The sequence below is a fragment of the Chenopodium album genome, chromosome 4 (assembly GCF_948465745.1).
Source record: "Chenopodium album chromosome 4, dcCheAlbu1.1, whole genome shotgun sequence".
Classification (NCBI taxonomy): Eukaryota; Viridiplantae; Streptophyta; class Magnoliopsida; order Caryophyllales; family Amaranthaceae; genus Chenopodium; species Chenopodium album.
This window is the reverse complement of record NC_137837.1, coordinates 78619635-78632994: the sequence shown is the minus strand read 5'-3', so window position 1 is coordinate 78632994 and position 13360 is coordinate 78619635. Positions and strand designations below refer to the sequence as shown.

At 34.4% G+C, this 13360-nt stretch overlaps 1 protein-coding gene across 1 annotated transcript; it reads right to left on the bottom strand.

Moving 5' to 3' along the window:
* Window positions 1-207: 207 nt before the first annotated feature.
* LOC145629433 (glycerophosphodiester phosphodiesterase GDPDL3-like) lies at window positions 208-9530 on the bottom strand. Its single transcript, XM_081682033.1, has 9 exons — window positions 9153-9530; window positions 6472-6765; window positions 5552-5667; window positions 4906-5407; window positions 4087-4125; window positions 3688-3972; window positions 2341-2483; window positions 1123-1603; window positions 208-863 (listed from the first exon to the last, which is right to left on the bottom strand). Exons 1-9 carry the CDS (start codon window positions 9262-9264, stop codon window positions 571-573), a joined length of 2265 nt encoding a protein of 754 aa, XP_081538159.1. The 5' UTR covers window positions 9265-9530; the 3' UTR covers window positions 208-570.
* Window positions 9531-13360: the final 3830 nt, after the last annotated feature.

The following is a 13360-nucleotide window of genomic DNA, read 5'->3' as shown; positions in this document are numbered from 1 at the left end:
AATATTTTCTAATTTACATAACGACGAAGAGATTAGTAGGATAGAGCATGCCTTTCACTGGCTGATATGAAGTGTGATTAGTTTAATCAGGAATCAATTGCCTGATACTCTGTTAATTGTTTTAGTAATGATTGATTGATATGATAATGTTACATATAATATGCTTTCAAGTCAGTGTTTAAACATAAAAACCAAAGAGCTATGATGTTTATTAATAAAGAGAATCATACTCAAAGAATAACTATGACTTAATTATCTTACAACATTACAAATAGGAAGATACAGGGAGTGAACAATCTGAGTATCTGAGACGATATGTACTTCATTTTGCAACTCCGCGATCAGGATAGAAATGATTAAGAATGGACATAAACCTATGACATAACCTAAACGCTTCCGGATTTGGGGGAAGGGGAGAAAAGGGATAGAAAAAATACAAGCAAAATCACATAATTTAGCTAGAGGAAAAACTTGGATTATGATGATGAACAGAAGAGAGTATCTGCAGCACCAAACTCCATATTCAATCAAGTCAGTAGGAAGATGAAGAATTGCCTTTACGTAATCCTATCAAAACAGCAGAGCAGCAGCTACAATCATGGACAAGAAAGATAACAATGCTGAAGCTGAAATTTGATTCTGGCTGTTTCGCGATGTTTTGGGGGTTTCTGCTGTTGTTGGGGCCGAGGCATTTTTCTCCACAGGATCAGGGAGAGGCGACTCTGATACATCAGCAACACTGAGGAAAGGATTAGGAGCCTCAGCTGGGGGCATGAAAGACGGGGTAATGAGCTGCAGGAGTTGACCAGGCTGAACGGGGCTCATGTATGCTGGTGTGTTTTTCAACTTCAGACACGGATTTTCTGCAAAGGGGGATAATTAGACATATATCATAAGTTCATAACCTTACAGAGTAAAGAAGTTGCTGAACTAAGCATGAAAATTGAAAAGTTGATATTGTGAGTTGTGACAGAAGACCCAAAATATGGATCCTGCTGTTCTCAACGGTACTGTATAGAGGAAACTACTTTCTTATGACCCATGGAGAAAAGCACTGCTGGAAGTTAGTAGGAAAGCAAAGGCAGAAATAACAAGAAAGTGAAGCCAAAAGTTAAGTCTTACTCTTATAATCAGCCGCAGTTTTTGGAAAGTCTGTAATGATGCCGTCAACTCCACCTTCCACGACAAAAGAATTTATCTCGACAATTGGGTCGGAAAAGAAGTCATATGCTTGGCTGACAAATTCATTTCTGAGAACTTTAACATACACGGGAAGCTTAACTGACTTCAACTGTTGCACAACATTGGTGCCAGCTGTGAGAAATCCCCCACTTGTTGGAAAGATGGACTGCTTATTGACGACTACAGAATCGGCAAATGTCTTGATAGAGGCTATGGTAGCATTCCGAGCTCCACTAATAGACTCATCAACTTCGTAGACAAGTTCATATTTCTTTCCCTTCATTGCCTTGAGGACAGAGCTGTTGGTGGACTGAATCATAACTTTTTTGGCAGTTGGGCCATTGTACCCACCTTTCTCTAAGGCATCTGATACTGCATCGGTTATACTGTAGCCCTCATTCAGTGCAAGGTAATTTGCATTCTATATTAGCATCAAGAAAAGGCAGGATCAGACCTAAAAATAAAAAAAATAAAAAATAAAATAAAATAAAAAAAACTGCGCATGTGCTATGCCCAAACTTAGTCCTAAAGCCACTGCCACTGTTCGTTTTAAGTTGGCCAAAAGGAATAACAATTCCAAACACAGTAATGAAATGTTTAAACTACCATACTAACCTGCAATATTCTCCAATTTGCCTAAACCTATGCTTCCACCTAGTAAACTACAAAGCCAAAGATTACTTTGGAAACTCATGTGCATCTTATCTTATAAACCAAATGCTAAACTTTATTTCTTTCTGTGACAGACAAAGTAATATATAAGGCTTTTTACAGATGCAGAGATGCTCTAACACATTAAGTGGATCCCTATGCTCAGATCTGTACTCAAGCAACATCCATTTGGCCTCTAAATATCAGTCACACCACTGACACTCCGCAGCCTGCACTTTCCCTTAAAATATATTGCTAATTTGCTAGTGCTTCATCTACATTTGCTATTATTGCATGCATCAGTGGTTTACTTCGCTAATTTTATTATTAGTTGGATCGCCCAAAGGAAGCCTTGCAGCATGCTATGCATGCCATACTGCTAGATATCATACTCAGAAAGACATCAAATTGAAAAATCAGGAACTTTGCAGGAGGTAAATTAGAGGTAAAAAGATAGCCACATATGCATTATGAATAAATACAATGCAGTCCTTATAATACACTCACCTCTATTCTGATCAACACACCATGAAGTGATGTTGCGTTTTTGGCAATATTCAAGAAGTCAGCCAAGGATATAATTTTCCCAACACTTTTGCTTTTAGGATTTCTGTACAGGAAATATTCGGTGTACGGGTTTGATATCACAGCTGCAAGCAAGAAAAAGAAATGAGCAAAATGTCAATGCTCTCCAATAATGGAAAAAAGTTACAAGCAGATAAAGAGTGAGGGGAAACAAAGGGCATCTGGCAAGCATTCAGATCATAGGAAAGACTTAAAAGTCAAGGCTCACCGAAGAAGCATCTAGCAGAACAAATTTTGAGGTTAAGGTGTGATAATCAAATTGAAAATGTTTCATTTTATTCAATTCTTTGCATTTAGCATATAATAAAAGGTACTAAACATCTATAACCTATCTTATAGAAGTATGAATCTAATTGTATCAATGTTCCTAATAGTATTATTAAAAGGTTATAATGGGTGATTGGAAAATCAACCATAAGTCGCAGAATGAATAAAAAACACAATCCAAAACAGCAAGTTCAAAGTCAGTACAGATTATTTTCATGTCATGATCCAGATTCTTAATCAAATCATTGCATAACCACAACCATTTCAAAAGAACCTACGCAACTAGGAAAAATCAGTCAAAATAGTAAAATTGTAGAAACACTGATCAAGAGAGGAAGGGGGGGGGGGGGGGGGGGGCTTTGAACAGTGTAGGAAATTTTTATTTTAGAATATAGATAAATACAATAAGTCATCGTTATAATGCCAACTCAAAAAGGTTTTATGTATGTACAACTTTGTCACAGGAAAGTACCATACTCCCAAATATCTTAAAAAAACATCCCATTCCAACACCAGAACTATGTAGGTGCTACCTCCAGTAAACAAAATTTATAAATTTGAATTCTCATAAATTGAGCCATTAGAGTAAGGCAAAAAAACCTGAGATAGTAATATAAGGTTGAAAGAACAAGTTTGAAAAAAGAAACCCTAACTTCCAAACTACCCTTTGAGCTAAGCCTCTAACATCAGCCAGGGCAAAGTAAATTGTATATAATATAAGGTCACTATTGAAAGTCGCATATTCGAATCCCAGTGAAATTTAGACACTTGTTTTCAACAGATACGTATCTGAGAAGGATAAACAACCAAATGGTTGAAAATCAAGGGTGAAGTCCTAAGTTATAAATCCCATAATTCCCATTTAGAGAGCTACAAGTTTATATATTAAAATTCTCATGAACTTTAGACCCCAGTTTTAAGGATCAGGAACGATATCAGAGGTAGATAAATCAAACAATTGGTAAAAAAATAAGACAAAATCACAATTCCAATACCACTTACGAGTCAAGCCTTGAATATCAGCCCACTTTAGACTGAATGAATATATTCCAGGAGCTGACCCAAAATCTTTAATTGTAGCTATTTCACTTCTGAATTGTGTTTGATCGACCAATGTGCTATTCATAAGATTGATAGTACTCGAACAAAACGGTATCCCATCATTTGACATTTGTACATTGCAATCAATTACATCTGCGCCATCTTTAATAGCTTGTTCATATGCTACATCAGTACAAGCAGGGAAGTCTCCACTTGCCCCATGGTGTGATATAACCAAGGGCTTGGCTGAAAGAAAACAAGACAAGAATAGGAATATGTTAGCAATGTCAATGTTTCGATAATTAATGTTAGCTTAGAACACTAAAAAAAGGTAGAGGCCCAAAAAAAGGAACTACAAACCTTGAGCTGGTGCATTTTTGCCTAGATGAGCAAAACAATCTGCAAGAAGTTGACACAAGGTTAGTATTTAAGAGAATACATAATTATCAGGCCCAAATACGGAAATACCCACATATGAGCCCTAGTTGTTTGGCATACAAGCACAAAGAATTACACCTACTATGCCCATTTAACGGACAGCTGGAGTGAAGAAGTGTTCCAAATTCACAATAACATTCAAAATAATTAGAATTTTCTCAGGTAATGTAAAAAACAAACCATCACACATCTGTCTGCAAAGAAGCACAAAGTCGGCTGCTAGAGAAACATAATAACTAAATAGGCTACTGGACAAGTAAAAACTTGGTATATGACATAAGGATCCTTTATTCCAAGGGAAATAAAGGTGAAAGACACAACAAGGCCTTAAGCAATTATACTACAGGAGAATTAAGGTGGATTGCATACAGCAGCACAAGATGTGAAGCTTCATCAATCTTTTATGTGAAAAAACCCTTGTCATGTAAGGAAATAAAGGGAATGCAGTGGACGCCACATCAATTATCCATTATCAACAAAAAATGAATATATAAATAGTAAAACAGACAGGCTATAACATGTTCACAAAAGCCAGCTTAATTAAGAGAAAAAAATGTATAGCAAGCCCTCATCACAACCTAACATCATCATATTACACAATTTTCCTCAATTTTCTTAAATATGTTTATGATTTATTCAGGGAAATATTACTATGATATTTTTTTAAATTGTAAAACATTTTTAGACAATTATAGTATAATTAGGTTAGTTATTACACACGGGAGAGAAAATATAGCTAACCTCTAGCTTCTGATGGCGTTATTGGAAAGTCGGACAGCAGACCATCCACAGAGAAGTCCCCATTATCGATGTAAGAGAGATACTCATTAACTGGGTTGTAACTGTAGTTGTAGGCAAAAGTGGCATCATTAGCAAAATCTGATGCAAAAACTTCAAGCCCAATTTTATGAGCATCTGCCACCAGAGAAGTATGAGGTAGTAAATATGAAGTTGGGTCAACAGGCCATATGTAAGACTTTGGGACAAGGATTCCAGCAGCAAATTTCTTAATCATGGAGAGATTTTTCAAGAGGGAACCATAAGTCTGATTGGTTGAAGGTTCTGTTGCACCCTTGTCAAGAAATTGAAAAATCAATTTTGTTTTGGTTGCTGCAAATGGCCTTGCAAGTCCTTGCAAAAATTTAACCTCAGAAGATGAGATATGACTCATTATCACTCTCTTGGAAGCGCTAATGACAAAGCTCCTCATGCTCAGTTTGTGCTGGCTATAGAAAGCGTCATTCTGCAGAAAGATATTGACATAGTAATTTACATTTCAAAGGTGATGCACGTCAAACGACAAATACATGGGAACATTAATGCCAACATCTAAAATGCAATAAGTAATGAACAGTCAAACAGTATCTACATGGAAAAAGCACTATACCTGAACATTTAACCAGAAGCCTGCAGGTTTGTTTTGCATAAACACATCCTCTACAGTCTGAATTTCGAACGCACTCCCATCAAAATCAGGGCTTCGACTATAAATTCCTTGAGTCACTGCATCATAAGAGAAATCAGTACCAAACATCTAGTGTAAAGAAATGGAATAAAATATGCCAGAAAGGGTCCACAGAGATATTTTAAGTTTCCCATATATCATGCATGAATGGAGGTGGAGGATCCACTTCTGCACAGTTTCCCCATCCTTTAAGCAAAGAAAAATAGCATTTCACGCATCAGGAATAAAATGGAACATAAAAGATAAGAAAAAAGTACTAAAAAGCTTTATGGCCTAGGCTCCCACATAGGAGATATCACTGCTAATCCCATCCATAAAAGCTCAGTCCCTTCACCCTAGGGGGAATCACACATACATGCTGAAAACTCAAACAACATCTGCCTGAAAACAATAGACCACATTTGTCTTTCTTGACCAAAACTCACTAACTTTGACTGTAAATTTTAGTAAAGTATGCATTAAGCTATCACATGAAAAATTAAATAAAATAAAAGTAAAAAATTAGTTCATCTTTGCCATTTAAGAGTCAATTTGTATTGCACTATTAGCATATTCTAGGCAGTAATTTGTAGGTATAGGTACTTGTAAAAGAATATAATCATATAGTTTTGCATAGGCATACATATAGAAAATGATGATTAAAATGGTAAGGTTTGACAACATTAAATGCGGCTTTTTTAGATAGTAATATCTCCCTGCTCCATAGGAAAGCAAGCACTAGGCACTGCAACTTACAGCAATGGTGTCTCACAAAAAATGGGCATGATAAAAAAATTTCAGACAACATGAACACTAGAAGAGTAGAGTAAGGAGCTCATAACAAGCTGATTTTGAGAGCTTACAAGTGACTGGTGATAGTTCCTTGAGAGTAAAATCAACGGGGAAATACCCTTTTTTACGATCACCATTAAGATTATATGTACTCTCTCTCTCTGGATACACGAAATTAACAGAAGAGGAATTATCCAGCATGATATCTCGGAAGCATATCCCAGCACCATCCTTTGTTAACTGGACATCACACCATAAGACCAAATCGGGCACACTAGTCATCATTGCCAAATTGTAGGCATAAGAACTAGCTGGAGGGAACAACCCTGAGAATCCATTACGTGCTATGACCAGCGGTGGCGACCCTGAAAAATATTTTCTTCCCCATTAGATAAGAATGTATCATAAGTGAATTAAAATCGAATAAATGGCACATAAGCCGAGAAAAAAAAAGTACAAAAATATAATAGCAAAACCTCGATGTATATTTGTGTAAACTTAAAATTATGATTTATGAGTGAATAAATTTTACTTCTCAAACAAAAAGCTAATATACTTATGCTAGCTTCAGATTAAGAATGACCGTAAATCAACAAATAAGACACTACAGTATCATAGGCTATGTTGCTCCAACTATCACTTCACCTCAAGTATTGTTAGAGATATGGGATATCGGAAAATATATGTGTCATATCTCTAACAAGTACTCATATCAGGTACTCGAAACATGGACATGCGTCAGTGTATGACACATAAAACACTTCATTTTGTACCAAATCATGCAAATATTTTATGACAAGGCCATAACACTTGGGACATGTACTCGTATCCAACTCTCCTTGCTGAGTTTGAGTATAACAATCCACAGGAAGAGTAATATGATTTTTTCTGTCAGATAATATAAACTCCTTAATCAGAGTGATTTCCATTGATCAATATTTATAGGGTTACAATGAGAAACCTAATCATATTAGGTAACTATAAGATATGTACAGATATCAAAGATAATCTTATACAAAATATATCCTAAACCTAAGATGAGAATATTCTATGGATATTCTCTATCATACCCCCGCAGTCAGAGCGGGAGAAAATCGGATGCTCAGACTGGATCTGAATCACGCATCGAGCGGTAAGGATAGTATGGTAACCCATGATCAAAAGAGAAGTAGTAGACATGTGCCGGTGATGACGATGAGAAGCAACAGCCACGACCTACATAGAGTAGAGATAAGCACTGCTAGGCCGGAGGAGAAGGAGAAGGAGAAGAGCCGCACACAGACTTGGGCTAAGTTGCAGATCCAGAGAAGAAGAAGCTAAGGGATCAAACCATCATCGGGGAGAAGACACTACACTACTACGTGAAATCACAATTGAATAAAAACAAATAAAATAGCGCAAGATAAGATTAAATTCCACCGCTTGAAAATAATCCAAAAGAGAAACCCAGGTAGCAAGAATCAATACTCCACAAAGATTCCAAGTGCTGCAACAATAAGAGGAGCCAACTTGATAGCAAAAGAGATGTGCAAAAGTAGTTGACCTTCTTTTGATATACGACCACCAAAACAAAATCTATGTGATTATGTGTAGAAAAACCAATGGAACAATGTAAGAATTATTGTTGGTCATGAGGAGGTGGAAATAGAGTGCGGCACATGGAGAAGGTTGGCAGATTTGGTTACTGCCAGTAGTGGGAGGCGGTAGTGTATGCGATTGCCACCAATGATGGAGGCGGCTTTCGCGGTTGCTACTATCGGTGGGAGGCGCAAGGTTACATAAAGATTATAAAAAAAAACTTTGAGAAAAGGAAAAAAAAAATCTATATGTGTGTGTTTGCGGAAGCATAAAAAGTTTGTGTATATCCCGCCGGTGGGTTTAATTTTCCAACCCACCGGCAGGGTGAGAATTTTTATATATGATCCCAAGATCTCACCTAAGCTGTGATACCATATCAGATAATATAAACTCCTTAATCAGAGTGATTTCCATTGATCAATATTTATAGGGTTACAATGAGAAACCTAATCATATTAGGTAACTATAAGATATGTACAGATATCAAAGATAATCTTATACAAAATATATCCTAAACCTAAGATGAGAATATTCTATGGATATTCTCTATTATTAGGTAACTATAAGATATGTACAGATATCAAAGATAATCTTATACAAAATATATCCTAAACCTAAGATGAGAATATTCTATGGATATTCTCTATCATTTTCAATGCTAATTTCATAGCAATCCTTAATAATTACATTTTGCCAATTTTAGCAGGATCTAGATTCCAACTTTCCAATACCAAGTATTATAGGCAATTCTAGCATCAATAACACCAACATTAAAATCCCAACAAGTTACACCAATCTCAAATCTAGTACTCTAACAGCATCATCTCCAAGGACTCGAACCTATTGAAACTAATTCATAAAAAAAACTCCATTAATAAATTAACCAGAAAATGAAGTAAAATTAGTTCTTACTTACTTACCCTTCAGATCTCAAACACTTCAGTAAACAAATCACAAAACAAACACAATATTAGCTCAAAAAAACTCCAAATTAACCCAGAAATTGAAACTCCATAACTCAACAATCACCAAAAATAAATGCAACCCAGTTCACAAAATCAAATTTTTAACAAAACCCACATCCCAAAATCATGCAAAAATTCCATTAAACAGTAAAAATCAACCAAAAATGCTGGAAAAAGAGAAGAGAGATTAAAAAAAAAAAAAACAGTACCATCAAGAGTAAGCCAATTGCTTTGAGATTTCTGGGCAGAAGAAAACACAGTAAGCTGAAGAAGTAGAAAAGCTACTGCAATAACAACAGTACTAAGATTGAAACCACCCATTGCCGGAAAATATTTTCCGGCGAGATATTCTAACGCCGGCGGTGGAGATTTTTGGAGTAAATTGAAGTGGGTAATAGCAGATTTTGTCGGATTTTAAGTGAGGTGACAAATTTCCAGCTCTGAAGAGGAGAGAGAAAGTTGAAAAAAAAAAAAACGGGAACTTTACAGGTTGGTGGGGTTTTTAGTGGATTTGAAGTGTATTTATTTTACGTGTTGAATCATAAATATAGAAATTACTACACTAATAAAGATGAAATTAGATTTGGGTTGATATTTAAAATAAAAATTAGAAATTTCAGAAAATGGTTGAAGTCAGGTTGTCACAGACAACCATGAAAGATGTGATAGGCGGCTTCAATTGCTGAGCCACTTGATTAGGAGCTAATATAAGGAGCTTAGGGTATGTCAAATTTAGGCAAAATTGGCCGCAACATCCTGAAGTATGACTTAGGTGCACTGAGCAACCTAAACTGTGCGTAGTAGCCAAAACACCACCAACTATAGTGTTAGGTGGGACGCGTGCCTTAAATGAAAATTTTCGACCACTTATTTCATCGGACGAGGTGAATCCATGCGTGCTAAGTGGATGGAAAACTACATCACTGTTCTAGAGAGTGAAGATTCACCTCGTCCCGGTGAAATAAGTTGCCGGAAATTTTCATTTATGACACGTGTTGCACCTAACACCATAGTTGGTGGTGTTTTGGCTACTACGCAAATTTCAGGGTGCTCAGTTCACCTAAGCCATACTTCATGATGTTGCGGCCAATTTTGCCTCAAATTTATTGAACTGAACAGATTGGATCTGAACTGAACTGAGCTGAAATGAATATTTTTTTAGAGAAGGAAATTAGAAGTTGAACTGAACTGAAATTAAGCTAAAGTGAAAAGGTCCTTAGGTATACACTCGTGAGTATTATGAGCTAATATAACGAGCTTAGATATACACATGAGTATGATGTGCATGAATATGAATTATTTGATGTTTTAGCAAACTTTACTTACTAAAGGCCTGTTCTAATAAACTGAAATCAGCTGAACTGAATATTTTATAAGAGAAGGAAATTAGGAGCTGAACTGAACTGAAAATAAACATATGAGAACAGGCCCTAACCTAAATATATATATATATATATATATATATATATATATATATATATATATATATATATATGAGTTTGCTATGACTAGTACTAAATTCTTTTGCTTCATACAAGTAGGACTATAGGAGTCTGTGATACATTAATGTTGTACTCCGTAATTGATTAAAGGGGTTGTTTGGCAATCAACAGTTAGCTGGTTTGATTGGCTTGTTTGACGGTTTCACCAACTAAAAGTATTAGTTGTATGGATTGAGTTTTTAAGTTAGTTGTTTGAATCGACCATTTACAAAATTGTTTGGCAAAATTAGTTATGGCTATTTGTTGCTTATTAGTGAAAAAGTGCGTCAACAAGCTAATTGAAAAAAAGTTAACACTGTTGACTTTTAGCTTTTGGCAGAAAAGCTAGCTTTAAAGCCAGCAAAAAAAAAAAAAAAAAAAAATCAACAACCAAACATATCTTTTGGCTATTAGACCAAACTAAAAAACTATTTGCCAAACACCCCAAAGTCTTGTATTGGTGCATGTGAGAAAGTAATTTGTTGCCTTCATTGATTAGTACGTAAGATTTATATACAAGAAATACAAATCAATTTCAAGGTTGATTGTTGCCTAGAATCATGGGTGATCTTTGACCCATCCAATTTATTATGTTACTAAGGGGTTTATATAAGGGAAAATTATGTAAATATAATGCACCGTTATATATATATTATAAATTTATAAGTATATAACTAGTTGAATAATATCTTTTTCAAGGTATACACTCATCAATTGAATTGAGTATGTACGTAGTATAATGTGTAAAAATTGAAAGGCTTGTTCCCTAAGAATCGGGTTAGATTGAATCCTATCAAATCTTATACAAAGTATAATTAAATTGAAGTAGGCTATCAATTTGTTAAAATGATTAAGAACAAACTTCATTCGACTTCAAACTATAATAAGAATAATAGCTCAATAATAGCTTCTAGCTATATATCTTGATTAGCTCACTATCACTATCAAATTACACCAAGAGACGTAGAACGGTAGAAGTACCTAGCTAAGGGACATAACACACAACAACAACGACTTAGGGCGTCAACCCATCTATTACATACAATATATATGTTGTCAATTTTCATGTTTTGAATGAATACAAAGTATAAATTATTCTTTCTACAAGTTGATTAGGATATATATGGACCATGCATAGATGCTAAATATATAATTGTGATAAGTTTTATAGAATTATTTTTTTCCCCTTATTCAAAAATAATGCTTATAAATTTAGATAATTTCATATACTAGTAAAATATTATTTATGAAACTAATAAGTTTATGTATGAATGAATAAGCTAGGGTATACGATTTCAATTAACAACGAACTAGATAAGTGAAAAAGCATATGAAATACAAAGTTAAGGTGTGTCCAACTCACACTTATTATTGTATTTACTTACTAAGCTTAATCAAAACTTATGCTGATGATGATGGTGTAAATTTATCAAACATAATCAAAACTTATGTTAATGGTTTAGACTTAGGTAACTCTTATCACTTTATCAGAACTTATTAGCTATAAAACATGTTTTCAAAACTTATCTTATCTAAATCATCGCTTTCTTCTCTCACAAATAAACTTCATTCAACTTCAAATTGTATGGAATACTAGTCATCCAAGAGACCAAGACTCCATGTTTCTAGCTATAATGTTGATTAGTTCACTATCACTATCAATATCAATATCATACCAAGAGATATAGGCCTACCAAACTAAGAAACATAACACATAAAAACAAAGAATTTAGGCATCATCTATCCTGTATAAATACTTTTCAATATAATTTTCATGTTTTGAATATAAATACTATTCTTTCTACAAGTTGTTGATTATGATATGGATCGATGTTATATAAAATCCAAGTACATGTGAGATGAGCATGCAAATACGGAGAATTACACCCAATTATGCCGCATTGGAGAGCACATGAGTAAATGACAAGCATCCATCATGACCGTTACCCGACCCATAGCCCATAGGTTAAAATTATGTGACCATTTATTTACATAATTACTTTTTTTTTTTTTTTTTTTTTTTTTGGAATATACGAAATTACTTTATTTGAAAATCACTACTCAATTTTCGATACTTTTTATATACTTTTTTATAACTGTCTATGAGTACGGTCAAGATTATTAGTAGTGTACATGTACATTACAATTTTCGATCGATTATTTACCATATTGTATCTTGTATCTTATTTCAAACCGGATTTGATCGAACAGTCTCTTTATTACTTCTACATAATCGCATTTCTCTTGCCCTTCAAATGCCCCTTTATTATTTAAGCTTTGATTTTCTTAATTTGCGAGGGTATAGGAGTAATGCATTTAATTAGTATTTAGCTAATATTAGAATGTCCCGTCAATCATGCAACCTTAAACGTAAAATAAACAATAAGAAATTGAAGAAACAAATCTTAAGATAAACAAATTAAAAAATAAACGATGAACATGATCTAGTAAATCATCATTATTAGGACCACATACGTTGTCGTATGCATAATGCATGAAGAAACAAATAGAAACAGACTTGTATATTTAAGCTCTATTTAAACAATTGGGAATTGCGTTGTTTCATTCAACCTACTTTTTATTTCCTATTAATATATATTTTTCACCGTAATTATCACGACGCTAATAGGATGCCGTGCATGCTTTCTTGCACATACATATACAGAAATTTCTTTACTTCACAATCTCCTAAATTACCACCCTTACCATTAAAAAAAAAAAAAAAAAAACAAAACAAAACAAAAAAAAACTACTCCGTACTTTGTATTTCATTCTCCATTTAATTTCTAATTAATTGATGGATCTTAAGAAAATACTACCTCCATTACAGGTTATGTACAACGATTTGACATAAAAAGAGAGGAAAAATATTTAATCGTTGCACACAACCTGTAACGGAGGTAGTAACAAAATTACACATGAGGGTAAGAAGATAA

What these genes read in the sequence shown, in the direction of transcription:
- LOC145629433 (XM_081682033.1), bottom strand. Translation starts at nt 9,264, where the DNA reads ATGGGTGGTTTCAATCTTAGTACTGTTGTTATTGCAGTAGCTTTTCTA. An exon ending in CAAAAATGCACCAGCTCAAG is followed by an intron (nt 3,973 to 4,086) that starts GTTTGTAGTTCC and finishes GTTTTCTTTCAG; the next exon opens with CCAAGCCCTTGGTTATATCA. An exon ending in AACTGCGGCTGATTATAAGA is followed by an intron (nt 864 to 1,122) that starts GTAAGACTTAAC and finishes CCCCCTTTGCAG; the next exon opens with AAAATCCGTGTCTGAAGTTG.